Raw genomic sequence first — 14324 nt, 5'->3', positions numbered from 1 at the left:
ACATGTAGCATCATGCGGGTGTCTGCCTCTTCTTGGTTGCATGGTGCGAGTGAGTTGACATCCTCTTGCTGTGGAACACAGATCACCTGCTCCCCATCAGTGACGACCAGTTCCTTGCCTTCTTCTTGAAAGGACTCTGCAAGCATGGTGGAGAGGTAGCTGAAGAGCTCCACTTTGTTGCTATCAACTCGCAGGAAACTTTGCCAATTTCCTGGTATGACTGCTGAGTCGACAACACGCCGACGTACTCCCTTTCCACGCTGTTCTCTGGTTGATGCCTTCAGGGAATCTGCTCTGTAGCTGTCCCACACAAGGTCAAGACGTGATACATGTTGGAAACGTTGTACAACGTATGGGATGAACACTTGCTGTGCATATTCCTCGAACGTGTTGGCAGTACCCGGCTTCCACATCTGTACGATTACTGCTCCATCGAGGACAACAGCAGTGACAGTAGGAGCTTCAAACTGAGGCTCAGCATGGCCTTCAAGGCACACCAGCAAGTCACTCTTGCTCCCTAGGTACAGTCTCCCTCCGTCAGATAAAGCTGGAGGGCATTGCTGATTTTCATGCCTGAAGAACTCTTCTAGATTCCCATCACGGGTCTGGCAGCCGATAGAAAAAGCAGGTGCCGCTGGTAGTGGCTTCTGAAGAGTGTGTTCTGGCGCGCTTGGCCTGGACATTGTCAGTACTATCAAATGCTGAGCTGCTTGCGATGCGTCTCTTCTCTGCTCTTCGTAGCATTGTGTTATTGTATTTGAGCATACATGTTTTATGCCACTTGGCCTGGTGGGCAACCATTGTCGCCTCAACACCTTGTCCTTCATCTAGTCTCTGTAACTGAACAGTTCTTGGCAGTTCTCCGAGTTCATCAAATTTGACCAAGTTTGCAGCCATTGTCGTGTATCCACTCCCAGGGTCTCGGCGTTTAGACAGTACTGGGCAGACAAGTGACTCTGTTGTCTCCTCTTGACATACAAGACACAGCTTCCAGTTTGTCTCAGGAGGTGTTGTGGGAGTACGTTGCTCAAAAGTATCGACCAGTTGGAACTTCTTTGCCATGGCTGCAGTCTGGAACAACGCGTCTCTGATGTCAGGTGGTGCTGCTGCTGCCTCACCTGCAAAGACACAAAACACCACCATGTTACCACAAGTTACTACTACAAGCACCATGACTATCAACACTATACTATTACTGCAGCCGCCGTCACTGCCACCAACGCTGCCGCTGCAAAGTAAAATTCATTTTCTTGTGAAAAGGTAGCCAAATTATTTGGTAAGCACAGAAGTATGTGTAATTGTACAATACTTATCACCTCTAGCACACTTATCACCTTTAGCATCCACAAAAAGACAAATTATGGTACATATTCAATGACGCTAACGGTAAATAGCAGCCATTTTGAAAAATGGCCGCCAAATGTGCTACGGGGAGAATCTTGAATGCCTCCATATCCAAAATTGTTCAGAATGTATTAATCCACATGTGTGCCAATTTTGGTGCTTTTAGAACAATTTGAACAATTGGTTTCATATTTCTTACTATGCCGCTGGGCTTTATATCACTTACTTTACATGTATGCACCATTTCTCTAATTTGGTGAAGTCATCTCTCCTAGATTCGGTTTGCAAGAAAAGATACATAGATAAATAAAACACATGCGTCTTTCTTTAATGTTTCTGGTCATCAGTTTCACTCCCAAAATTCTTTGGTGTACCTTCATCATATGATTCAATTCATCTACAAATATGTCGTACTTTTGTATAGAATATCCTTTATGTGTCTATGAGACATGATCCTTCTCTTCATCTTCCATACTAGGGTGTAACCCTTTAAGCTTCATGTTATTGTTTTCTCTCTTTACTATTTTATTCACCACTAATCCTGCCAGTTTTACAATTGCCAGTCTCTATCAAGGCACCTCTCTAACAAGAAAAGTTTATATATCCTTATGTGTCTATGGGACATGATCCTTCTCTTCATCTTCCATACTAGGGTGTAACCCTTTAAGCTTCATGTTATTGTTTTCTCTCTTTACTATTTTATTCACCACTAATCCTACCAGTTTTATAATTGCCAGTCTCTATCAAGGCACCTCTCTAACAAGAACAGTTTATATATCCTCGCGTGTCAACGTGTAATACATTGCATGAAATTGCTTGATGTGCTACACTGTATTTGCGATGCCTTTGTCATCAATTAAATTCTCTCCTATTTGCTTTGCTTTACTATGTAGTGGGGGTTTTCAAAGAAGAAAAACAAATAAAAAAATCTATCCTTCCAATACGTGGTCCTGAATGAAAACAGACGGGGCACAGAAATGTTAAATAATTTGGGTGTTGGCACACAATCTTCAATATACAAAAGTCTTGTTTTTACTGACAAAGCGAATTTTTCAAAAATGAAGAAGATGAAAAGAGAGAAGAAAAGATATATTTTAAAATTTTGCTCATATATATCTTTTCTCCAACCTCAGTAGTTTTAATCTCGAACGTTGTGTAGCAATATTTTTGGGGAGCTGTTTGCTATGTCCATGACTTTTTCCACATGCTACCATACATCTATAGACAAGGTATATATATTTACAAAAATACACACACACACATATATATATATATATATATATATTTATATATATAATATATATATATGTATATATATATATATATATATATATATATATATATATATATATATATATATATATATATATTATATATATATATATATATATATATATATTTATATATATATATATATATATATATATATATATATATATATATATATATATATATATATTTATATATATAATATATATATATATTTATGTATATAATATATATATATAATATATATATATAATATATATATATAATGTATATATATATGTATATATATATATATATATATATATATATATATATATATATATATATATATATATATATATATATATATATATATATATATATATATATATACAGTGATCTGTGTTCAAAGGATTGTGTTGTACATTTCCCATCCATCATTATCCAAAATTTCTAACTGGATTTCCAATACTTTTTCAATTCGCAGACTCTGAAGTAGAACGAATGACGAAATAAGATATTTATTTCGTGTGTATACTGAATATATATAAGCATGTTTATCATCACATCTCAAGCTTTTGGGGTAGTGTACTATGTTCTTTCTTTCTCTATAACCTGGTTGAAGCCCCCGGACCCATAGTATACTAATAGCATTTTAATCAATATTAAATTCGCTCGTTATACTGTCTTTATTTCTGGCCAAGGCCAATATATAGAGGTCGGTCGGACAGAACTGTCATCTTCCCGCCACTGGCTGACTGTGACGTCACTCCGGCTCCAACTGGTGATTCTCTGTTAGGCCGTGGCTTTGTATATTAAGGCATTATTGTTATTTCCTTTGAATTATTCTTCCTCTTGACTACTTAATTTGATACTTCCGTTATCAGAAAATTCTGAGAATGCCTAAACAATTTTATTGATAAAATAATATTACTGTAGACAGTACAGCAGTGTGAATTCATCAGTGAGAATTGAAGGAAACTCGGTTGTAGTTGTAACTTTTATCAAGGAAAATATGTACACACTTGAATATAATCATAAATAAAAACTATTTACACATATCTAAATATTTAACTTTAAATATAAAAATTCATTGCTTGAACATCCTGAAATGTAAAAACTATTTAAACATATCTAAATATTTAACTTTAATTTTTTTCTGGCATCTCCCCGATCATTTTAAATTTTTGTCTTTCTTTTCTTAGTTTTGATAGCATTATTTAAGTACCTTAGTCTAAAATATATAGATATCTTTGCAAAAAAATCAATAATGTCGTCTGGAACCTTTACTCCTGTTCGTTGCAATTCAGCAACAAGAGATTTTTTGCACGATTTCCCTTCTAAAAGTGATGAACCGTGGATTGTGTTGAAAACTTCTCGTAGCACAATTAATTGAGAATAAAATTCATCTGATGGCATGTACAATTCACCTCTGTTTACTATCCCAATCCACGATTCATTTGAATTTTTACACTCTTTCATCTGTCTTCCTAATTGTGGATATTTTGTTGAAAACTTTCTTACAATATAACCACCTATATATTTAAGAGCTTCTTCTTCAATTACAGTGGCAGCCGTTTTTTTCGTTTTCTTTATCTAGAATTTGATTGTTTATATCTTCTGAGGGGCATTCAAAATCTAAATCTTTAAACAATGAGCTGGTCAAGTACAGTTCTAATGCTAATTCTCTATCATCACTGTATTTGGAATTGCATGCAGATTCATTTATCAATATATCATAATTGTTGCCCTTTGCAATGATGTTCGTTTTTTCACTAATTATTTTTACATCTTTCCCCAGAATCAATGACCTCAGTCTAAACTTAAATTCAACAGCATTGGGGTGATCGTATGTGCCCTTCATTTGCCTTATGCAACCAAACAGATGTTCTATACAGTCTTGATTCAGCTTTTGAGTCATGATATAATCTACATTAAAAATATCTTTAACCATATTAGAAAGACCAATGACAGATTTACTTGAAAGAATTATGCCCTTCTGAAATTTGTATAGACACCTTATTTTTTGAGATTTTACTTTTAAAGAAGTCATTACCATTATAACCTTTTCCAAAGTATTTATTTGAAAATCTTTATTGATCCCAAAGCCATTTCTCGCTGGTATATCGCCATACATGTTGCTTGAATTCATTATATCAAACCAGTCGTTGATCAGTGAGAGAAAATCAGAGGTAGCTTGCCAGTTATTGGAGTTCAACAGACCTCTACTTCCCAGATACCTTAAAGCACTAGCACAAGATGAGGATAATAACTGCACAGCATACTTGACACGCTGCCTGTGCTGTCCATTAATAGATAAATGAAGATCATTAATTTTATAAGCCAGTCCATATTCTGAATTAGATTTTGACAACATTTCACGGATACTTGTGTCATTAATTAAATCACTGCCTACATAAAAGCATGAATCAATGAAGTTATTTCTGACTAATTTGATCAAGTGGGGAACATCGGCAAAAACATATATCTCCCTGTCAGCACATGGGTTCTTGAATGAAATCCTATTGACAAGAGGATCAATGCCAAATTCTTTCCACATGCGAAGATTGGCTGATCCCATGTCAGAAACAATGGCAACAATGGGATAACCAACAGCCTCAACATACATTATGATTTGTAATAGTAACGGCTTGAGATTTGTCTCATCAAAGTTAAAATAAATTGGTTGTTTCCACTTCCCTACAAGACCTTGTAGCATAAAAACCAAGACACTGTTGTGCGGCTTATACAATACATCCATACCCTTATCATAGCACCATTCATTACTAATACACATTTCATCCAAACTTAATACCGCTATTTTTTCATTTACTGTAAAAGTTTCAGCTTTAGCACGTAATAATGTCAAAACACTTGTCAAAATCCCAGGCTCGCACAAGAATCTACTCGCTCTTTCTTTTAATGTAGTTTCACAAGGCAATGGAAACCCCTTCTTAAGTCTCAGATACTTGTAACATTTGGAACTTATGCTTCTTAGAGTTAAAGCAGATGCAATGTCTTCACTGCACCATTCGCTTACCCTTTTCTTTGTTATAATTGCTTTTATTTGAGTTTTACTAAATAATGGCTCTAGAATATTTTCTGTTCTTTTAATCACTACGTTTCTAATAATTTGCATAACATTTTCATTTAAAACACTTATGTATTCCTTTAATCTTGCATTTTCTTCCTTAACCTGTTTCAACTGTTCCCTTAATTGTTGTACTTCATTTTTTTGCTCTTCCTTATTATCATTTTCTATCACACATGGTTCATCTAAGTTTCCATTTTCTCCTATAGTGATTTCAATGGCACCATCTTGCTCTGCATTACACATTTCCTCCTCTTTACTGAATACCTCTTGCAATGTTTGTCTCTGGATACGTTTTTTTTGACCTCTCTTCTCTAGCTATTGATGATTCCATCTGTGTTCTCTCTGGAACAAAATCAAATAAAGAGAGGATAAGATTTACCTTTTGACGAAATATATAACAAGGCAGAACACACAAACCCACATGCATGTATGATGTAATTCGTTCTCAAATTTTCAATTATATCGCCAAGGTAATCCGGGAGAATAGGCTAATTTGTTTTGAAAAATAACTGAAATCTCGTATAGAATGAACTCTTTCAATAAGAGAAAATACCATAAATTTCGGAGGCAATGCAATTTTTTAGGTGGGATTTCTGTTACCTTCATTACATGAAATTAACTCACCTTTTGGTATATGTACAGATGGGACAGCATTTTTCTTCAATAACCTCATATTTTTAGGGCTCTCAATATTCAGCAACCTTGATTTCATATCATCAATGTAGTCTTCTGGTGTGAAATGAGCTGAACACACCACTGCATGTTTTGAATTGATTTCATCAGACCGGCAACACACGTTTATCCACTTATCACAGAAAATTTTGTCTCTAGGAAACGTAAAATACTTAATACCATTGCCTTTTGTTTTTCTCTTGGTATTCAGACATCCATAAACAGAACAGTTATTTGGCATTGTCGGTTAAGTGACTACTTCCGTTGTAAATAGAGACAATATAGCTTTGGTTGTAACAAGGTAACTGACCGCTATGAAAGGTTTTGTATGACTGGGCAGGGTCAATTGTGGCGAGCTTGACCAGTCCTGTAGGGTGAGTCATGGATAATCCCCTGTCCGACCGACCTCTATATATTGGCCTTGTTTCTGGCTAGCAAAAACGGAACTTTTCTTCCCCTTAACTTGTTTAGGCTTTCAGTACGGAGTCTGTCTCTCTCTCTCTCTCTCTCTCTCTCTCTCTCTCTCTCTCTCTCTCTCTCTCTCTCTCTCTCTCTCTCTCTCTCTCTCTCTATTTAAATTCAGAACAGTATGTACAGCCGGACACAAGAATTACTGGTATACCTTGCTCTGAGGACTTGCATCCTATCACACCATAACTGGGTTGAGATTAACCAAACAGCTTATGTAAGGAGAGATGGTGCTCAGGGATGCACGTAGAAACTCACCGCCCTGTAAGGGTGTGACAAGGTACACTTCATCAGAGAAATGTGCCAGGAAGACCAGTGTCCAACTTTGCATGATTATTCTGCTTGCACGAACGAGATAGAGCGTATTCCAGATCCTTAAAGCAATCATGAATTCAATTGATTCCATTTTGCAAGATGATATCAACAGCATATCAACGGAATGCCACCAAGATCACAACCATCTGCGGTCTGGTAGATCATCACCGTGGAACGGATTAAGTATCGGCCCCTGGTGCTCGGTAACAGGAATCCTACTGAGTTCTCGGTAAGGGGCCCAACACACCACCATTGGCCATATTACCGAGTGAAAAGGGTTAATGTGGAAAGGTTTGTTTGTGCGTAGGGGTGGGGAATGTGCAGTGGCTCGGTAGGGGAGGGGTCATCTAATCCTGGTGGTCGACTTGTGAAAGGAGATTAGACTAATACATTGGAAGGTCCTGGGTGGATTGCAACAGCTTTGGTAGTTTCACGCACTAATATATATATATATATATATATATATATATATATATATATATATATATATATATATATATATATATATATATAGATATAGATATTATTATTATTATTATTATTAGCTAAGCTATAACTCTAGTTGGAAAAGCAAGATGCTATAAACCCAAGGGCTCCAACTGGGAAAAATAGCCCAGTGAGGAAAGGAAATAAGTAAATAAATAAATGATATAAGAAGTAATGAAAATTAAAATAAAATATTTTGAATACATTAAAACATATATTTGATATATAAACTATAAAAGGACTTACGTAAGCCTGTCCACCAAAAACTATTTGCTGCGAGTTTGAACTTTGGAAGTTCAACTGATTCAACTACCCGATTAGGAAGATCATTCCACAACTTGGTCACAACTGGAATAAAGCTTCTAGAGTACTGTGTAGTATTGAGCCTCATGATTGAGAAGGCCTGGCTATTAGAATTAACTGCATACCTAGTATTACGAACAGAATGGAACTGTCCAGGAAGATCTGAATGTAAAGGATGGACAGAGTTATAAAAAGTCCTATGCAACATGCACAATGAACTAATTGAACGACGGTGCCAGAGACTGATTGAAGTGCTACACTGTATTTGCGATGCCTTTGTCATCAATTAACATCACGCCCATTGCTTTGCTTTACAATGTAGTGGGTATGTTTATATATATATATATATATATATATATATATATATATATATATATATATATATATATATATATATAATATATATATATATTTATATATAAATATATATTTATATATAAATATATATATATATATATATATATATATATATATATATATATATATATATATATATATATATATAATTCATTGATAACAGCAGTTTGTATTTATTATTTTCCTATTTATAGTTTAGATATTTCTCATTGTATTGCGTTGTACTGTACACAGTGGTAGAATTGTGTTGTAGTACTGGTACTATGGTATTCACTATAATTATATGTTTTTTATACGAAATATATATATATATATATATATATATATATATATATATATATATATATATATATATATATATATATATATATATATATATATATATATATATAAATTGAAAAATGAAAAAAGGATAAAGTAGTGAATTTATATAATATTCTCTACTATTCTTTATATATTTACTATTCTATTTACATTTCACTAATCTTTATATCACATAGTATTATAATAGTTAAAATATTAAAATTAATAAAATTAATAGTGAAAATATGATATAGAATTGAAGATAGCTAACGTTGTTATATTTGAGGTGCGATTTAGGTATTGAAAGTGAATAGTATTGGAAGAAGTTATTGAAAATGTGATATATAATCAAAATGTGATTAAATTGTAAAGATATGTTATAGTAACCCACGTAGTGAATATATGATAGGGTCCATTTGATATGTAATGTGTCTAGTGAAAGTAAGAAATGGTTTTGGAAATTGTGAAGTATTGAAATATGGTGTGTTGATAGGACTTGATTTAGTAGTGAAGATAAGATATATTAATGAACATGTGATGTAGATTATGATATAGTATGAACAATGATGGCAATCAAATGAGGGGAGATAAGGTTTCCATTATTACAATTATTATTATTATTATTATTATTATTATTATTATTATTATTATTATTACCTAAGCTACAACCCTAGTTAAAAAATCAAGATTGAATAAGCTCAAGGTATCTAAATGGGGAAAAATAGCTTAGTGAGGTAAGGAAGTAAATAACCTCCATGAGAAATAATGAACTATTAAGATAGAATATTTTAAGAACAGTAACAACATTAAAACAGTCTTTCATATATAAACTATAAAAGTAGTTAGGCCAAATGTCCTTAGCCCAGGCAGTTAAGCCAAACATCCTTACGTCTGGCAGTTAAGCCATTCATCCTATGGCTAGGCATTTAAGCCAAGTATCATTAGGTTAATCAGTTAAGCCAAGCATTCATAGATCAGGCAGTTAAGCCATTCATCCTAAGTCCGGGCAGTTAAGCCAAGCATTGTTAGGCCGGGCGGTTAAGCCAAGCATCACTAGGCCGGGCAGTTAAGCCAAGCATTGTTAGGCCAGGCGGTTAAGCCAAGCATTGTTAGGCCGGGCGGTTAAGCCAAGCATTGTTAGGCCGGGCGGTTAAGCCAAGCCTTTTTAGACTGTTTGGTTAAGCCAAGCGTCATTAGGCCATGTGATTAAGCCAAGCATCGTTAGGCCAGACCGGTTAAGCCAAGAGCCTTTAGGATGGGTAGTTAAGCCAAGCGTCGTTAGGGCAGATGTTTAAGCCAAGCGCCTTTAGGCCGGGCTGTTAAGCCAAGCATCCTTAGTCCGATTGGCTGAGCCAAGATTCATTAGTCCAATTAGTTAAGCCAAGCATCATTAGGCAGGGTGGTCAAGCCAAGCTTCGTAATACCGGGTTTTTAAGCTAATCGTCAATAGGCTCACGGTTAAGCCAAGCGTCGTGAGGTTGGGCGGTTAAGCCAAGCGTCATTAGGGCCGGCGTTTAAGCCAAGCATCGTTAGGCCGGGCAATTAAGCCAACCGTCATTAGCTCGGGCGGTTAAGCCAAGCTTCTTTAGGCCAGGCTGATAAGCCAAGTGTCATTAGGCCTGGCGGTCAAGCCAAGCGTTGTCAGGTCAGGCAGTTAAGCCAAGCGTTATTAGGTCAGGCAGTTATGCCATGCGTCATTAGGCCGGGAGATTAAGCCAAGTGTCGTTATGCTGGGCGTTCAAGCTAAGCATCAAATGGGCTGGGTGGTTAAGCCAAGCGTCATTTGGCCAGATGTTTAAGCCAAGTGCCTTTAGGCCGGGCGGTTAAGCCAAGCATCCTTAGTTCAATTGGCTGAGCCAAGGGTCAATAGTCCAATTGGTTAAGCCAAGCGTCAATAGTCCAATTGGTTAAGCCAAGCGTCATTAGGCAGGGCGGTCAAGCTAAGCTTTGTAATACCGGTTTTTTAAGCTAATCGTCAATAGGCTCATGGTTAAGCCAAGCGTTGTTAGGTTGGTCTGTTAGGCCAAGCGTCATTAGGGTCGGCGGTTAAGTCAAGCATCGTTAGGCCGGGCAGTTAAGCCAACCGTCATTAGCTCGGGCGGTTAAGCCAAGCTTCTTTAGGCCGGCCTGTTAAGCCAAATGTCATTAGGCCTGGCGGTTAAGCCAAGAGTTGTTAGGCCGGGTGGTTAAGCGAAGCGTCATTAGGCCAGGCAGCTAAGCCATGCGTTATTAGGCCAGGCAGTTAAGTCATGCGTCATTAGGCCGGGAGATTAAGCCAAGCATCGTTATGCTGGGCATTCAAGCAGCGTTGTTAGGCCAAGTGTCATTAGGCCAGGCAGTTATGCCATGCATCAATAGGCCGGGCGGTTAAGCCAAGCGTCATTTGGGCGGGTGGTTAAGCCAAGCGTCATTTGGCCGGGTGGTTAAGCCAAGCGCCGTTAGGCCAGGTGGTTAAGCCAATCTCCGTTAGGCAGGGTGTTTAAGCCAAGCATCGTTAGGCCAGACTGTCAAGCCGAGCGTCTTTAGGCTGGGCGGTTAAGCCAAGCATCATTATGCTGTGTGGTTAAGCCAAGCGTTGTTTTGCGTGGTGATTAAGCCAAGTGTTGTTAGGCCGGGCGGTCAAGCCAAGCGTCATTAGGCCGGGTGGTTAAGCCAAGCGTGGTTAGGCCGGGCAGTCAAGCCAAGCATCTATAGTCTGGGCTGTTAAGCTGAGCTTTGTTAGGCTGGGTGGTTAAGCCAAGCGCTGTTAGGCCGGGTGGTTAAGCCAAGCGTCATTAGGCTTGGCGATCAAGCCATGCGTCACTAGGCTGGGCGGTTAAGCCAAGCCCCCTTAGGCCAGGCGGTTAAGCCAAGCGTCACTATGCCAGGCGGTAAAGCCAAGCATCGTTAGGTTGGGCAGTTAAGCCAAGACTCATTAGACCGGGCGGTTAAGCCAACTGTCGTTAGGCCAGGCAGTCTAGCCAATTGTCGTTATGCCGGGCTGTGAAGCCAAGCATTGTTAGGCTGGGTGGTTAAGCCTAGCTTTCTTAGGCCAGGCATGTATATAGGCTGTATATAGCCTTGTGACGAGCCGAGAGAAGGTTGTGACTCAAAGACAGGATGAAAGCAACTGAGTAGTTTTATTACAGAACACTCGTCTTTATATACAAAAACTCAATGCAAAAGGAAATATCCTGTTCAACCGGTGAACAGTTAACGGTGAGAAAAACAGGCATGTTTATTCATGCTCTTTTTAGTAAGTGTCGTTACTATGTACGATCATGTGACACTCGGTTGGTACATGGCTCCCCCCCCCTAAAAATGACATCCTGTACATGCCTTGATATAGAGAGGCAAACCGAGGCGGGTCATCTGGCAGGATATAAGCAGGTTTTAGACGATCAATGGAGACCCAGTCTTCTTTACCACGAATGTTTAGTAGGAATGCTTTTGGACTGCGTCGGATCACAAGGAAAGGGCCCGTGTAAGGGGGCGTCAGCGGTGGCTTGCTAGTGTCGTTGCGCAGGAAGACGTGCGTTGCAGAGTGCAAGTCTGTCGGTATGTGATGCTTCGCTGGGGGCTTATAAGTCTGGCGGCATGGAGTAAATTTTCCCACGACGTGACGTATGCACTGGAGATCGTCGGAGGAGGTTGTAGAAGGAAAAAATTCGGCAGGGACGACCAACGGGTCGCCATACACCACTTCAGCTGCTGATACGTCGAGAGCATCTTTAGGAGTGGTCCTTAGTCCCAGGAGGACCCAGGGAAGCTGAGTAAACCAGTTGGAATCCTTGTAGCGGGACATCAAAGCTGCTTTGAGGGTGCGATGAAAACGTTCAATTATTCCATTGGCAGAGGGATTGTAGGCAGTTGTCTGATGTAGGGTGATGCCCAGGAGATTTGTTAATGATGTTCACAATTAAGAGGTGAAAGTGGTACCCCTGTCAGAAGTAATATGCTCAGGAATACCAAATCTTGCAATCCATCCTGAGAGTAAGGCAGATGAACAAGAGACGGACGTTGCAGTTTCCATAGGAATGGCTTCAGGCCAACGAGTGGAGCGGTCGATGACGGTAAACAGGTAACGATGTCCTTGTGATGTGGGTTGGGGGCCTACAACGTCGACGTGAATGTGTGCGAAACGACGCTGAGGTTAAGGAAAGGTGCCCACTCCTGAATCCGTGTGTCAATGTACTTTGGAAGTTTGGCAAGAAGTACAGGCGTTGACCCAATCCTTAGCATACTTAGAAATGCCGTGCCAAATGACCTTCGTCTTCAGTAGCTGTGCAGTAGAACGGCGCGAGGGATGTGAAAGGCCGTCAATGAAATCAAACACCTGCCGGCGCTTGGGAGCAGGAATCCAAGGTCACGGTCTACCAGTACTAACGTCACAGAGGAGGGTGGTATTGGAGTCTTCGAGGGGGAAGTCTTCCCAACGGAGGGACGTGCAGGATGTCCTACATGCTTGATACTCTGGATCCGGTCGTTGGGCTTCAGCCAAGGCGTTGTAATCCAATCCCAGTTGAACGGTAGCCAACGTGTTTTTGACAGGGCATCGGCAACTGGATTCATTTTCCGAGGGACATATTGAAGGGTGCAATTTTATTCAGCCACGGCGGAGAGATGTCGGCGTTGACGGGCGGAGCAGGCGTCAAACTGTCGAGTGCAGGCGTGCACCAGAGGCATGTGGTCTGTGTGAATGACGGATGGAAGGCAGTAAAGGGCTGTAGAAGTCGTTGGTTGGGGCGCAAGCGAGTGGTGGGTGGTGTGTGGCTTTTTCCCGCTTCGGCACGTCATGGGGTAGGCGTGTATGTCCTACGGCATTCACGTCAGCTTCGGTTGCCGTTGAATAAGCATCCTCTTCATCAGGAGTGGAGACGTTGATGGTGATCTTGGAGTGACTGTCCATAAGGGCGTCGGCTTTGGTCATCAAGTCTTTTATGGGTAAACTATCGACATCGGGTATGGCAGCGCGCACAGATTTGGGTAAACGGTGTATCCAAAGGGCACGAAGTAGGTTCACCTTATGAGGAGAACCGTCTGCGGCAGGTTGCAGGCGAGCGATACTGGTCATTTCCCTGAGGGCGAGCGAAGCCCTTTGGTCCCCCAACGGTTGTTGAGAGAGCTGAAAAAGCTTTGCTATACGGGCGGCTGGTGACGGCGAGTACTGCTGCAGGAGGTATGTTTTGAGGGCATCATACGCTATAGGGGTGTCTCCTTGTTCACTGTCGGATATTTTCGGGAAGGTGTCCTCGGGTATCGAGTTGACTTCCGGGGTCACCAATGTGACGAGCCGAGAGAAGGTTGTGACTCAAAGACAGGATGAAAGCAACTGAGTAGTTTTATTACAGAACACTCGCTTTTATATACAAAAAATCAATGCAACCGGAAATTTCCTGTTCAACTGGTTAACAGTTAACGGTGAGAAAAACAGGCATGTTTATTCAGGTTCTTTTTAGTGCGAGGAGAGAGCGAAGATACAAGCATAAAATATACTAAAAATGAAATGTCGTTACTATGTACGATCGTGTGACACACAGTTGGTACAGCCAGCAGATATATGTGTATATATCATGATCACCAGCTGTTGATAGTCCACTGCAGGACAAAGGCCTCAGAGAAGTCCTTCCACTCACGTCTTTTTATGGTATTCTTCTTAGTTCGTTAATTCATCATCTTTTCCTTCCCCTGCTTCTTTCACAATCTCTAGGGATCCATTCTGTTATTCTTAATATCCATCTATTGTCGGTCATTC

The 14324-nt window shown here is 39.4% G+C and overlaps 1 protein-coding gene across 1 annotated transcript in view; it reads right to left on the bottom strand.

Moving 5' to 3' along the window:
• The window catches only part of LOC137646732 (homeobox protein goosecoid-2-like), a 104953-nt gene extending 91454 nt beyond the window's left edge, over positions 1 to 13499 (bottom strand). The window contains exon 1 of the mRNA XM_068379839.1: positions 13227 to 13499. Within this exon, the coding sequence (XP_068235940.1) occupies positions 13227 to 13499 (273 nt within the window). The remainder of the gene's footprint in view (positions 1 to 13226) is intronic.
• Between the last annotated feature and the right edge of the window lie 825 nt (positions 13500 to 14324).

Source organism: Palaemon carinicauda, chromosome 9 (genome assembly GCF_036898095.1).
Source record: "Palaemon carinicauda isolate YSFRI2023 chromosome 9, ASM3689809v2, whole genome shotgun sequence".
Taxonomy (NCBI): Eukaryota; Metazoa; Arthropoda; class Malacostraca; order Decapoda; family Palaemonidae; genus Palaemon; species Palaemon carinicauda.
The sequence above is the reverse complement of the archived record's forward strand: the minus strand, read 5'-3'. Positions and strand labels throughout refer to the sequence as shown.